The sequence below is a fragment of the Siphateles boraxobius genome, unplaced genomic scaffold (genome assembly GCF_051911475.1).
Source record: "Siphateles boraxobius isolate OS27281-9 unplaced genomic scaffold, OSU_SipBor_1 60, whole genome shotgun sequence".
NCBI classification, from domain to species: Eukaryota; Metazoa; Chordata; class Actinopteri; order Cypriniformes; family Leuciscidae; genus Siphateles; species Siphateles boraxobius.
This window is the reverse complement of record NW_027509187.1, coordinates 1,097,074-1,111,732: the sequence shown is the minus strand read 5'-3', so window position 1 is coordinate 1,111,732 and position 14,659 is coordinate 1,097,074. Positions and strand designations below refer to the sequence as shown.

The 14,659-nt window shown below is 36.1% G+C and overlaps 1 protein-coding gene across 1 annotated transcript in view; it reads left to right on the top strand.

Moving 5' to 3' along the window:
• Nucleotides 1-14,659, top strand: part of LOC143718272 (calcium-activated potassium channel subunit alpha-1a-like) — a 95,506-nt gene that overhangs the window by 55,123 nt on the left and 25,724 nt on the right. Inside the window, exons 9-21 of the mRNA XM_077209294.1 lie at nucleotides 2,173-2,283; nucleotides 2,392-2,497; nucleotides 3,482-3,564; nucleotides 3,691-3,760; nucleotides 4,971-5,126; nucleotides 5,210-5,319; nucleotides 5,648-5,716; nucleotides 8,228-8,314; nucleotides 8,418-8,494; nucleotides 9,872-10,045; nucleotides 11,465-11,497; nucleotides 12,436-12,735; nucleotides 13,579-13,708. Of these exons, the coding sequence (XP_077065409.1) occupies nucleotides 2,173-2,283; nucleotides 2,392-2,497; nucleotides 3,482-3,564; nucleotides 3,691-3,760; nucleotides 4,971-5,126; nucleotides 5,210-5,319; nucleotides 5,648-5,716; nucleotides 8,228-8,314; nucleotides 8,418-8,494; nucleotides 9,872-10,045; nucleotides 11,465-11,497; nucleotides 12,436-12,735; nucleotides 13,579-13,708 (1,506 nt within the window). The remainder of the gene's footprint in view (nucleotides 1-2,172; nucleotides 2,284-2,391; nucleotides 2,498-3,481; nucleotides 3,565-3,690; nucleotides 3,761-4,970; nucleotides 5,127-5,209; nucleotides 5,320-5,647; nucleotides 5,717-8,227; nucleotides 8,315-8,417; nucleotides 8,495-9,871; nucleotides 10,046-11,464; nucleotides 11,498-12,435; nucleotides 12,736-13,578; nucleotides 13,709-14,659) is intronic.

The following is a 14,659-nucleotide window of genomic DNA, read 5'->3' as shown; positions in this document are numbered from 1 at the left end:
TTTTTGTGTCTGTCCCTTTAAATGCAAATGAGCTGCTGCTCCCGGCACAGAGGGTGGAGCTTCAAGAGTGTGTGTGTGTGTGTGTGTGTGTGTGTGTGTGTGTGTGTGTGTGTGTGTGTGTGTGTGTGTGTGTGTGTGTGTGTGTGTGTGTGTGTGTGTGTGTGTGTGTGTGTGTTAGCAGCTGCAATTACCTCACACAAACATGCACTGAAAATATCAAAAACTTTTAGCATTTTATGTTCAAATCGGAGTCAGAAAGATGGAGAGACTCAAGATGAAGTGACAACATGTAGACAACATTTCTGAATAGTTAGTTGATGAATTTATGTAGCTTGTGTGTAGTTATGTTATAGTCATTGATTAGCATATTCTGTCATGATAATCTATAAATCGTGTTCCTGGGGGCGGGGTTTATGTAAATTTTAGGGTTTGTGATGTCACTATCCCGGGAGGAAGTTTGTGTAGTCCCGACCAGCCGTTTGTTGTAGTCCTTAAAAAGCAATTTCTGTAAAATAAAAAATCTCCCTTTGTTTTGAACTTTGATTGTCGTAACTTTGCAGATGTCGTTTATGCTCAAGCAGCAACATTTCACACTAACTAAAGTTAGAAAAATGAAATCATAATCAACCACCCCTTTAAAGCCGACGATCTCCATCTCTTACCTCAGAGGAAGTTGCTGTAGTCCTTCCTGCTGTGCTCCTCCACAGGAAGTAGTATTATGACATCACTGAGGGTCTGGGGTCAAATGGCACAACATCTCATTGCTTGTCGCGTATGTGAGTCGCTCATCGCTTGCTGATTTGTGCTTGTGACACTCGGGCTTCTGCGTGTTGCAGTGGTTGTACGTCTTTCATAGCAAAGCAGTATTTTGTCTCTTCTGTTTTTTGTCTGTGTTTCATGAATCCAGAACTTTTTAACGCCAGCTTCGCTTTGGAGATTCAAAGCAAACAGATTTGCCTTTATATACACACTACTGTTAAAAAGACAAAGAAAGAAAGTAACACTTTTATTCAGCACGGACACATTAAATTGATCAAAAGGGAAGACATTTATATAATGAAGCCGAAATTTTTGTTTCCGTTTAATTTTCTGTTCATTAAAGGATCCTGAAAAAATAAATTTATCACAGTTTCCACAACAATATGAAGCAGCACGACTGTTTTCAACATTGATTATAATCAGAAAAGAAATCATCATATTATAGTGATTTCTGAAGGATCATGTGACACTGAAGACTGGAGTAATGATGCTGAAAATTCAGCTTTGATCACAGGAATAAATTACACTTTACTATATATTCACATAGAAAACAGCTGATTTAAATTGTAATAATATTTCTCAATTTTACTGTATTTTTGAGTCTCACAACCTCAAACTTTTGAACAGTAGTGTGTGTGTACTGTATATATTCTCAGTTAATAAGTAAGGGATAATGTCAACAGCATGTGCATAATATCTATTCAATATGTTTTAGTTGCGCTTTTCTAATAAATTATAATTAAATGGTGGGGTTTCTCCATTGGATTTTAGGTAATGATAATAAGCCATTTTACAAGGTGTTACAATTATGCACATATTTCACAGTAAATGTAAAATCACACCGTGTAGATCACTGCAATGGTGTTTGTGTCAATTGTTAAGTTAATGCCATCCAAACAGCATACAAATATGCATAGATGTGTGTGTATATATATATATATACTGCTTGAATTGAGATTTGATTATCATTAACCATTTTGATTGCTTAACCTTTTCAGTCCATCAATGAAGATTTTTATTCTTGCTTGTTAAATATCTCAGATGCTTTTGGCTTTAAATCACCCATGATATTAAGACTGGAGTTTTTTTGTATATTTGCAATGTGCTCATCTGTTTGTTGCTGTGTGCTTTACACTATAAACATTTAGAAAATATAAGTATTTAAAATGCAAAGGCTTTCTCCTCTCACCAATATCAGAAGACTGAGAAGCTTATTTTATTATTGTTGTTTTTCAGGGATAATTTCACATAATAGCATTCTTATTTTCTCTAATTTTAAGTCTAAATATTGTGTTAAACCTGTGATAACAGACATCGTTCCATGTGGCCTGAGCTTGTTTTCTTTCTGAAAAATCACGTGTAGTTCCTGCAACGTCTTGCTTAAACTCTTCCTCATGATAACTCATTTCTCAGGCACATCGTCGTCTGCGGTCACATCACACTGGAGAGCGTCTCCAACTTCCTGAAAGACTTCCTACACAAGGACAGGGATGATGTCAATGTAGAAATAGTTTTTCTCCATAAGTAAGTATAACAGTGCAAATGAATGGATTAGTTCACCTAAAGATTGAAGTATCTCTCTTGTGTGGGCCGTATGTGTTTGTCTCACCGTGTTCTTGTGTATGTTTACAGTATTTCCCCTAATCTTGAGCTGGAAGCCTTATTCAAGAGACACTTCACACAGGTGGAGTTTTACCAGGGATCTGTTCTCAACCCTCATGATCTCGCTCGAGTGAAGGTACGGGATCTGTGCTTTGGCAAACACAGGGTTTTCATAGTCATAGAGAATCTGCAAATATCAGGGAGTGTTAAAATTGGGTGAAGGCCCTTGCACACCTGAAATTCGCGTCCGAAATTTTCGCACGTTAGAAAATAAATACGTTAAGTCAATCACGCTTTCACACTGCCTCCGAAACTTTCGTCCGTCAAACTTTTTTCGCATCCGTAGCAAGCAGTTTGAATGGGGTTTTGACAATTCAGAGCCACCGAATCACGAATACGAAAATTTCGGACACAGTCCAACAGCAGTTATTGGAGTATTAATATACTGTCTGATTAATATCTGCTAACACTTTATTTTGATGCTCCCCAAAAGACATTCTACTGAATATAACTACAACTGCATGCCAACTTATTATTAGGGACGCACTATATATTGGCCACCATATCGGTATCGGCCGATATATGTGTATTTCTAATGTTATCGTTATCGGCCAATAAATAATGGATTATCTCCTTCAGCTGAGACACTTCAGATACATGATGGTACAATTCAACATGATGGTTTTGAATTGCTTGAAATCACTTTGAATAGGAAAATACAGTTCAGTGCAACATGCACAGAAAGTCTGTCATATCTGCTACATAAAAATTATGAGAACATCATTATAATTGTGTGATTGGGACATCAGACTTTTGTTTTTGTAATCAAAAATTATATAAAAATTTGGATTTAGATTTATCAGCCAATATATCGGTTGTGGGCTTTCAAATATAAAGAATTGTCTGTTATCAGTATCAGCCAAAACAGTCTACGAATGCAAAGTTTCATGACTCCTAGAACATTTTGTTGTATAAATATTTATAAATGCATGGACATGTCTATGGTGAAATTCCTAGAAATTCGTCTGATTTGAATGATTAGATTAAAAAAATATTCTTTCGACCCATTTATTTACATCCTTTAAAGTGTATTCACTTTTTTAAATCTGTTGTCTTACAGATTGAGTCGGCCGATGCCTGTCTGATCTTAGCCAATAAATACTGTGCAGATCCTGATGCAGAGGATGCATCCAATATCATGAGGTGCGGCAGTGTATTTAAACCTCCTTAATAATTATTGCATTTGTGTTTATTGCATTAATCTCAAATATCAACAACTTTTGATGGATTTCAGAAGGTACTTGATTTGAAATGTGATGTTTTTTCTAGGGTGATATCCATTAAAAACTACCATCCAAAGATCCGCATTATTACACAGATGCTGCAGTACCACAATAAGGTGAGAGTTTCTCTTTCTGCCCGGAAACAACAGATTTTACACAAACACTCCTTCACATTTGATGTCACTAACACCCAACACTTTAGGCTACACATTTGGTGCACATTGTAAACATTGTAATTCCCAGATAAATTCATAATCAGGATATTTTCTAAAGAGTAACAATCCATATTTTGTACTATACATGTTCTTTTCTGTATGGCACTTATAATATTATCCGTAACATATCCTCTTATAATAGTTTCTTGTATCATTTCACACACTTAGAAAAATTGTTTACAGTAACTTGGTTCTATATAGAACTCTAGGGCTCTTGACTCAATTTTATGCCAAATAGTTTCTATATAAGGAGAAATGTCTTAAATAATTGCATAATACTTTCATCTTTAACAGGTTATTTTAACTTTTTTTCTACTGATAAAAGTATGTTTATGGGCGGTTTAAGTCATAATATATAATTAAAACTTAATTAATTAATTAAAACTAAATACATGATGGAACCCTTTAAAGGTCCTGCATATGAAGTGCCTGACAGAATCCTACTGACTGAAGCTAGGAATCACTTTATTCTAGCTGTTTGGTTTCATTTAATGTTCTGTATGGACTGAGAAGGGAGGTTTGGGTTGTCCATGTTTAACTATGTAACATAGTACTACAAAGTCTTACTTCAGGGCTAGAAAAATCTAATTTTAGATGAAATGAGCCCTTTAAAGAGGATATATTATGCCCTTTTAAAAGTTATGATTTTGGCTCTACTAAAACATGTTTTCCAGCTTAAATGTTGATTATTTTCCTCATATTCTCCATTGTTGCGGCTCCTCTCTTCCCAGTCTGTCAGTAACGCTCTGTTTACTTCCTGTCTCTATGAAGCCCCTCCTTCTGAAAGCACACTGTGCTCTGATTGGTCGACTGGAGCAGTGTGTTGTGATTGGTCGAGCGCTTCCAGTGTGTTTGGGAAATGTCCCGCCCCTTACCATAACCCCCAGTTTAACACACTACTAACTAACTCAACCAGGCCCCGCCCCTTTATTCTGCGTATGAATAATTTAAATGAGGAATATTGTGACGTGCTCCCCGAAGAAACTCAAGACTACAATGGAGGCGTTTCAGGAGTTCAGAAACACTGACACTGATATAGAGAAGAACTCCCGAAACCTTTTTCATGCTCAAACATCAACATTATGTTACTTTCTGTCCTTGTCGTGTCCAGGCTCATCTTCTCAACATCCCGAGCTGGAACTGGAAGGAAGGTGATGACGCGATCTGCCTCGCCGAGCTGAAGTTGGGCTTCATCGCCCAGAGCTGTCTGGCACAGGGTCTGTCCACTATGCTGGCCAACCTCTTCTCCATGAGATCCTACATCAAGGTCAGTCCACGTGTGGGCCGTCGGAGAGAACCATGTCAGCTTTTAAATACTGAGTATCAAACTCACAACGTTCTCCTGCGTAGATTGAAGAAGACACATGGCAGAAGTATTATCTCGAGGGAGTAGCCAATGAAATGTACACGGAGTATCTGTCCAGTGCCTTTGTGGGTTTATCCTTCCCCATGGTTTGTGAGTAAGTATGATGTGTGCGGTTATGAAAACTCATTTCAACATTATTATAATAGTAAAGTTATCAGAAATATACAGATGGAAGTATGAGAATGATCTAGTGAAATTTAAACTGTTGTATTTGAGCTTCTTTAAAGGTACAACCATTTGAAAAAGATTTGTTCAAACGTTAGCATTTTTCAATTAAGATGAAGCCTTACTTTCTGCCTGTAAAGTTGCTGGTTTGGTTTGATGGAGATAAATATAAATGAGACAAGGAAATAAATGTTCAGTCCCCATTGCTTGTCTTTTACGTCTCATTTATTTTTAATTGATCTTTTATTTCTCTGCAGACTCTGCTATGTGAAGCTGAAACTCCTGCTGATCGCGATCGAGTATAAATCAGACCAGAGAGAGAGCAGGTCAGTCGGAGCTTCATCAAAAACTTTCATAATCATAAAAGATCCAGTATACTGACAGTAGAACTGCACGATTGATCGGTAAAAGATCTCGATCTCGATACAAACACCCTTTCATAATGACAACGACTCGCATGTGTCTATAAAACCTTTGAAAAAATCACAGCAGAACTGTGTTCGTGCCGCGATGATCCAGAGAGAGCAGTTATCATGTACAGTATGAGTATGAAACAGTTTTTTCAACCACACAGTTTTTTTTTATTTCTGTGTTGCAAATAGGGCATTTTTCACACCACGGTTATTGTGGCCAAAATAATTCACAATATCGATAGATCGCGATATCTAAAGAAACCTTGGGGGGGGGGAATGTATCAGTCAAACAAATTTTTACTTTATTTACTTTTTCTTTTTTACCCAACAAACATAAGGATACTGATTAACACAAGGCACATGCATATTTACTTCTTGCGTTCTCAATCTATGGCAAATTTTTGTGAAGGAAGCATGTGAAGTTTATCTGGTTTCAAACTGGAGCGAAACACTGTCTGAATGTTTCCTGAAGAACTGAAAAGCTCTTAAACCTATTGTTGCACCGGCGCCAATAAAGTCATGCAGATTTGAACAAAAAAATCAAGTATAAATACAAATCCAAGAATAAGACAAGTAAAGAAAACGGGGATTATCGTCAATACCGGTATATTGCGACACCCCTAGTTGCAAATATTCATATTATGCTGGGATAAAATGTTATAGTTGTGATATAAACACTGATGTCGAAATAGAGCAAATCCCCTTTTGAAAATATCTGGGCCCTTCAAATAACTATTGAATCGATTACATCGACAAGTGACTGTTTAAAATAGTTTTTTTGTCATTGAATGATTCATTCCAGACATTTGTTCAAAAATGTTGATTAATCCAGTAATGAAACAAGTGAAGTATTTTTGAGCGAGTCATTAAAACATTCATTGAAATTTTAAATAATTAATTCAGATTAAATGAAACATTTTACAGCAATTACCATTTTGTCCGAACATTTAGTAAATTATTTTGTTTAGTTGTCTGTTTAGAATCGTTATCTGTTTTTGAAACAAAACAAAAAAATCATGATTCTCAATATATCCAGAATCGTGCAGCTCTAGACAGCAATATATATTCCTTTAAAGCGACATTTAAAAATTGTTAATGTATTGTTGACTCAAAAGATTAGCGTGTTGTTTAGGAGAACGCATCTCTAGTTTAGTCTTTATCCTGCATTTAGTGGCTTGTCTCACTTTGCTGCTGTTTGTGTGTTTGTTTCACACAGGGGTGGAAAATGGTATGAAATTATAAGGTTTCGTTTGGTGTGGTCACGTCATGCCAAATTCTCTTGAAAATTTACTCGTCATATTTCCCTGAAACGTTTGTGCTGGGTTAAAACTTTAAGTTGAGACAGAAGTGCATATGTGTAGATTTTCAAGGGATACGTTCAGTTTCTGTACTTCTGGTCGAGCTGTGTGTGTGTTAACTGTAATGTACAGTATCTGCCACTGCCCTTCTCAACGTGTTTAATGCTTTTACTGTGAACAAATCTTTTATGTCCTGTAGTGTCACACTTATACATTTAAAAATGCTAAATGTTTAAGGGATATTTTACGCAAAAATGAAACCTGTCATTGTTTATTTATCCTCAAGTCATTCCAAAACTGTATGGCTTTTTTCTTCTGGGAAAAACAAAAAGGAGATTTTAGGCACAATGTTCTTTTCCATGCAATAAAAGTAAAAGGAGACTGAAACTTCACCCTCCACAAATGACAAAAAAAGTATCCTATTCCACATGACTTGGATTTTCATAATCTCAGTCTTAAAATTGAATTTGTGCTTGTGTTGAGTTAGACACGTCACTGTCCAGGTTTGATATCCTTGATAGCAAACGGCATCGTTTTTTACAGGTCATGTGACTTGAAAATGATCAGTAAACTGTTCTTTACACAAAGCTGTCGCACTACTATGTCTTACTATCTCCTTTTGTGTTGCATGGAAGAAAAGAAGAATGACATGAAACTGGGAATGATGACAGAAATGTCATTTTTTGGTGAACTATTCCATGCTTGCATGTCTTTTAACCAAATTAACTTATACTTTGTGTTTGCATGCAAGAATCGTTTTGAAACGTTTGAAACGGTTTGTTTTAGTTCAGACGTAACAATCGCCTTCATCACAATAATTTACTTACTTTTTATTACAAAAATAATTTTAGTAAATGCATGCCCTTATTAACATTAAAACAAGATTTTTATGTATTCTAGGTTTGAAATCCCTCTTTAGGATCCATTTTTTTCTTCAGTTTGTGTTTTTAGATGTTCTTCATCTGTTTTGATCTGTATCTGAATATTTGATGGTTATGTTTTTAATGCGTATTCATATTGTGGCATGAGCTGTCCTATCCTCTTGAGTGCAGAAGTTATGTCTTGAAACACGTATAATTTGGAGGGCAGTTTTCAGAACACATTCTGTGGGGTTTTTTTTACCCAGCACACTGATTAACCCAGGCAATCATGTGAAGATGCAGGAGGGAACGCTGGGCTTCTTCATCGCCAGTGATGCCAAAGAGGTGAAGAGGTGAGGAGATCATCGCTGTTCTCTACATATCCAGATATAGATTCATATCATATCCTCTCTTTTGTGGTGTGGATGTTTGAGTAAGATCATCTCTTTCCATTAGGGCACTTTTCTACTGTAAAGCTTGTCATGATGACATAACAGACCCAAAGCGGATCAAGAAGTGTGGATGCAAACGGAGTAAGTTATCACAGGTTATTCATTACCATGAGGAAATGTATTAATAACTAAAACAAATAGAATTTCTGGGAATTTTTGGGATCATTAAACTAGATTTGTTGTGAGGATTTTACATTACAGTTTACCACAATTTTCCCCACAGCTGGCAAACAATGATTAAGATACATAACAGAAGAAAATGTACTCTCAAGAAATCGTACGTGTATTTACAAAGTCAAGTCTCTACCGAGGAGTTTTTTTTTTTTGTCTTCCCAAAATCACTGCACCGTCTGGCCTCATTATTGACCTTTTTGGCTTTTCCCTCCACCTGATACTTTTTTTAAATACCTCAAAAAAAACTTTTTTAGTAACTGACACGTTTTCCCTTTTTCTCGCTGCCCTGGATCTGATCATTTCCCTCACCCTCTGATAGTGTTGTATTGTGAGTAATGACTGCCTTCATCTGTTAATGCAGATTGCTACTGTTAGCCTGCTGCATGTGTGAATGTAAAACTACATCTCCCATCAACCCACTGTCATCCATCATCAGCAGGAGACAGATTTACTTTTTACTTGTTCTAACAGGCTCCTAACAGTACTTGGACTTTTCTGAGGATTATTCTGTTTTGAGTTTAGATATAACCCAATATGTTTTTGTTATTATTTTAAAAGAAAAGATTTTTGTGATTTATGAGGTAAATGTGTTTTGTATTATTTAAAGGATCAGTTCACTTCAGAATTAAAATTTTCTAATAATTTTCTCACCCCACGTCATCCGAGATGTTTATGTCTTTCTTTCTTCAGTCGAAGGTTTTTGAATAAAACATTCCAGGATTTTTCTCCATATAGTAACTTCAATGGGGTCCAACAGTTTAAAGGTCCAATTTGCAGTTTCGGTGCAGCTTCAAAGTCTCTACACGATCCCAGGCGAGGAATAAGGGTCTTATCTAGACAAACCATCTGTCATTTTCTAAAAATATAATAATTATTTTTTTATTCTGAAGTGAACTAATCCTTTAAGAGGTAAAATATAATCCTGTATTTTATACACCACGACAGGAAGCGTTACAGTGAGCTCCTTTTCATTCACCTCCATGCATTTCCATGGTTCACCTGCATCTCAAAAATAGAATATTCCCAGGAATATAAAAAATAATTAAAAACAGAATTGAAACCTTTTAAGCTGATACATTGTTGTTGAAAAACACAACAGATTTTATTCTGTAACAGAATTGTATATAACTTGATAACAAACATGATTTTCTGACGGTGTTCCTCAGGGCTCTATACTTGGCCCGCTGTAATTTCCAGATGTCCAGCTTCTGTTAGTGAAATAATTCTCCCATCCATTAACATGCCTCTCCTCCTCCTTTCCCCTCATCCACCCCATGACCCCAGACAAGAAGTCCAACTACAAGAGAATGCGTCTGGCATGTTGTGTAGCTTGCGGTGGGGCAGAACATGGCTGCTCGTGCATGTCAGACAGTGTGGCTAGTAACATGGAGGTTCTGCACCGTGGCTTCCCCCTCTCTCCCGTGTCTCTGTATGATAACACGACCACTTTACACTCCTGTAAGTGAACGCCTCCCCAGGTGGCACTTGTGTAGTCATCTGTGCCCACCGCCTGTGTACTGTATGTGCCATCTGGCTGTGGCAGTGCCATGTTGTGGCATCTGATGTTGTGAAGCCCATACAGTATCTGTGTGGTAGACTCCTGCATGCAGTTTGTGTGAAATGTAATGATGCAGTTCAGTAGTTAAGTTTTGTTATTCATTCAATCTTCATTTTAATGTTTTTTTTTAAGTTTGGATATGTTTAGAATAAAACACAGCAGTCTTTATGTCAATATGTCCTTTATGTGCAGTTAATGCTGTGTTTTATTTTAATAATTTAGATGTGGTGATTGGATTTACTAACACTTACTGTATAGGAAGATGGTATTATAGGAGAATTATACAGTATCTGCTGTAAATACGTGCAGTATATATGTTATTTGTATACACCTCCGTTCAAAAGTTTGGAGTCAGTAAAATTTTTAATGTTTTTTAAACGAAGTCTCTTCTAATCACCAAGGCTGAATTTATTTGATTAAAAATACAACAACAACAACAAAAAACAGTAATATTGTTTAATATTATGACAATTTAAAATATCTGTTTTCTATTTGAATATATTTTAAAATGTAAATTAATCTATCCTGAAAAAAAGCCTGGTACATTATTTTTTTCAACATTGATAATAGTAATAAATGTGTCTTGAGGAGCAAATCATCATATTAGAATAATTTTTGAAGGATCACTGAAGACTGGAGTAATGATGCTGAAAATTCAGCTTTGATCACTGAAATAAATTACATTTTAAAATATATTCATATAGAAAACAGCTTTTTTAAATTGTAATAATATTTCACAATATTACTGTTTTATTGTATTTTTAATTAAATAAATGCAGCCTTTGTGACAATTGTGAGCATAAGAGACGTGTTTTAAAAACTTTGGACCAGCAGTGCTGTACAGAGGATGTAAGGATAGATGTGTAACAGCTACAGGGAGTTAGCTGGTGTCCCAGCCGGATCAAGCTGGTTATGTTGGTCTTGTTTGATGGTTTTAAAGGCATTTTTGGGTCAGATGGTCAGGCTGGGAGACTAGCTAAACACTCTCTATTAAATCATAGTAACAGTATGCCAGTGGTGGCTGGATAGTGTACTATTTCTATAAGTACGTGCATGATTTTTATCTAACAATTCCTTGATGAGTTGGTGTAGGTTTTCTTTTCCATGGTGCTTCACTTATTTGCTTTTATTTAACATGTTCATTTATAGACTATAGTTTTTTGATGATGGTCAGTTCTGTAGAACAAACACTCACGCTAGCGTGATTTATTTTATAGGCCTGTTTCTATCGTTTTCAGTTTTTGTTACTGAAATACTCACTGGTTCATCATTTCATTGCTCCATGTGTCTTAACTTCACTTTGTCTTTGCCTTTCTCAGCTAAAAGTAACTATAACGGATACATCAAATCAAGTAAGTCTTTCCCCCATTTTTACTCACGTGTTTCTTAAACGGCTGTTTCTTCCTCACTTCCTTCATTCATTCTTCTGCTTAAGTCCAAACCTCAGTGTGTATTTCTCATAAAAACATTTAATGTGATTTGTTCTGGTGTATATACAGCAGTCCAAAAATAGTACATAAAGTCATATATAAATATGTAATTGCATATATTTAGTGGATGTACGAAGTCAGTTCACACAGGCCGTATGTGTCTAAATACTATAGTTTGAGTGTCTGTGTATTTCCACTGATGCGCCTGCTCTCTTCCAGCACCAGATGGCGCTGCTAAACTGCACTTCTGATTATGTGGCGTTATAACTTCATAAATGGCTTCTTCTTCACTGCTTTAGATTTCATTTGCTTTCATTGTCTTCAAAAGTTTTTTGTGAAGTTTAGAACAATGTAGAATAATTCAGATAGCTTTAGTTTGGGAATGCCACCACTACCTGACAGATGTCAATAATAAATCAATGAATAATTAAATAATTCAAACTTTAAAAAAAATTAATACAGATAATCAATATTTTTAAAAAACATGCACTGGATTTATATCTGGATATATTTTTTTCATTATAAAAAAAAATATTTTCAAGTATCACAAATTAAATAGCAAACAAAAATATTAGGTTTCAAAACAGTTTGACAACAGCACCTGTCTTTAATATTACAGTTGTTAGTCAAGATGGCAGTAAAATAGCATTGAAAAATATTTCCCACAAAAATACTAAAGCTAAATGTTCACTTTAAATTGAATAGATAATATTAAAATAAAAAACTTTAAAATCAACAACATTATATCAGTCATACATTAGCAACAGTATAAAAATACCCAGTGAAATCCATGTTATTTTAATTTCTAGATTTGGCTGATTCTCTCCACTGCCTGATTATGAATGTTTCTTGTCCGACAGTAAATGATGAGCTCAATCCAACATTCCAGCCCCAGAATCCCAAAGCCACGCTAAGCCGAGCTGCGAGCGCAGTGAGAACAGTGAGAGCGCCCCCTGCTGTCCGGGTGCCGCTAGTTAATAACCGTAAAGGCAGTGTGCTGTCACCCGCCGCCTCGTACCTGCACAGACTCAGCCTGGCCAGCTCTAGAGACCTGTATCAGACGGGCGCGGGCACAGGAGCGGGCACAGGCGCGGGTCTGCATCGGGCCTGTAGTCTGCCTGTTAAATACAGATATCATTCCAGCTCCACCATCAGACTCTGTAAGACTCAGCCTGGCAGTGTGGCACATGCATGTGGACTAACAGAGTTCAGAAATACTAAAACGCTCCTGTGTTGATTATTGGAAAAATATGTTTTTTTCATTTACTGTGTTTTTGTAGGTCGTTTAGTAGAGCTGGGGGCAAAAAATAAAACCAAATACAAGTGAATAATATTTTGAGCCATTTAAACGAAAGTATGTGGAACAGAATTATGATTGCATCTTAATAAAATTAATGAATATTTAATAAAAATGCATTATAAAAATTAATAATAATAAAAAATCATAAACAAGCAAATAAAATTGCTGACCGCACACTGAATTCAGTGAATTCAGTATTTTTTATTTTATTTTATAAACTGCATGGTACAAAAAGTTCAAAGTGCATTTAAGTTAAAAGCTAGACAGTGTGTTTTTCTTATTTAAAAAATGACTTGCGAACCTAATAGTTTTATAGTTAAAGCTAAACTAAAATAAAACTGTAAAAGTTTTTAGGACATAATTAACTATTATTTAATAAAAAATGGGCTAAGAAATATTGGTGCGTTTCCTTCACCTGCCATTGGCAGATAAGTTTAATGATGTATATTATATTATAAATGAATATTAGACTCTAGTTGAAAGCTATTTCTCCATTTATCAGGACATATGCACTTAAAACAGGAGTGAAATAATCCATTTTAATGGTGCAACGTGTGAAACTAATGCTTTACCGAGCTGGTAAAGGATTGTTAGTCAAACTTCCTACTCAAAACTCCCACCGTTTCTCTTTCCATACTCTTCATCCCTTCGTATTGTCCCCCACCACTGTCTGATTGTGTGTTTGAATGGTTTGTTAATGAAGGTGTTGTGGCGTCTCACACTGTCGCTGGTGTTTCAGTAGTTGAGCAGGAACAGCAGTCGGCTCTGTCGCCCAAGAAGAAACAGCGTAACGGAGGAATGAGAACGTCACCCAACTGCTCGCCAAAGATCAGGTTAGGGCGCAAACCTGTCTCTTCAATAAGCAATATGACATTATTTCACTAGCATTGCATTGCACTATAAAGCTATTAACCTTTATTTAACCAGGCAAGTCACTTAAAGGACAATTCCGGCCAAAAATGAACCTAAGGCTAAATAACACGTGTACCGAGTCGACCGTTCTCTGGGATGCGTTTTCATGATAATCGAATGTACCCAGTTTTAATTTTAATTTTAGTTTTACTACAGATTAGCCATCTTTGGAAAACAGTCTCGACCAGTCGAACCACGAACGGCGTGCTGGTCGATAGTCCAGTTCAGCTCACTTATCACGGCGTTCGTGGTTCGACTGGTCGAGACTGTTCTCCAAAGATGGCTCCTGCTTGTATACGTGAAGTGTACTGTCTTTATAAAGTATCTTCTTATTAAACTGTCTGTACACTTACACAGTTCTCAATGCTTCGGTTTGCAGGTAGAGAACCTCATTATGCTAGCGTGTTAGTGTGGGGCTATTTTGAGCCTTGTTAGTGGTATTAACCCTCTGAGGTCTAAGGGGTTTTTGAGGTCCTTGAGGTGTTCTGACATGCTCTGACATTTGTGCTTTTTTCAGTTATTTATAAACATGTTAATGGCAAAGGTGTAAATTCACTCTATAAAACACAAACGGGGCTACCGTAATATGTGAGCAACATGTATGTACATGTTTGTATTTTTTAGAGAATAATGTTTATGCGTGATTATTGAGAAAACTAAAACTTAAAGTGTCTGAAATAAGGCCACAAAACACATACTAAATATGTGTCCACAAGACTTTTGACTAATAAGTGTTGTTGCCTAGAATTTTTGCTTCAAAATGATCTGAAAATCATCCTGCCTAATCATTTACACAAAACAATACATTGATTTAAATTTTATAAGACACATTTTGTTTGGAAAGGCAATATGCGTGGAGGCGTGTTCACACC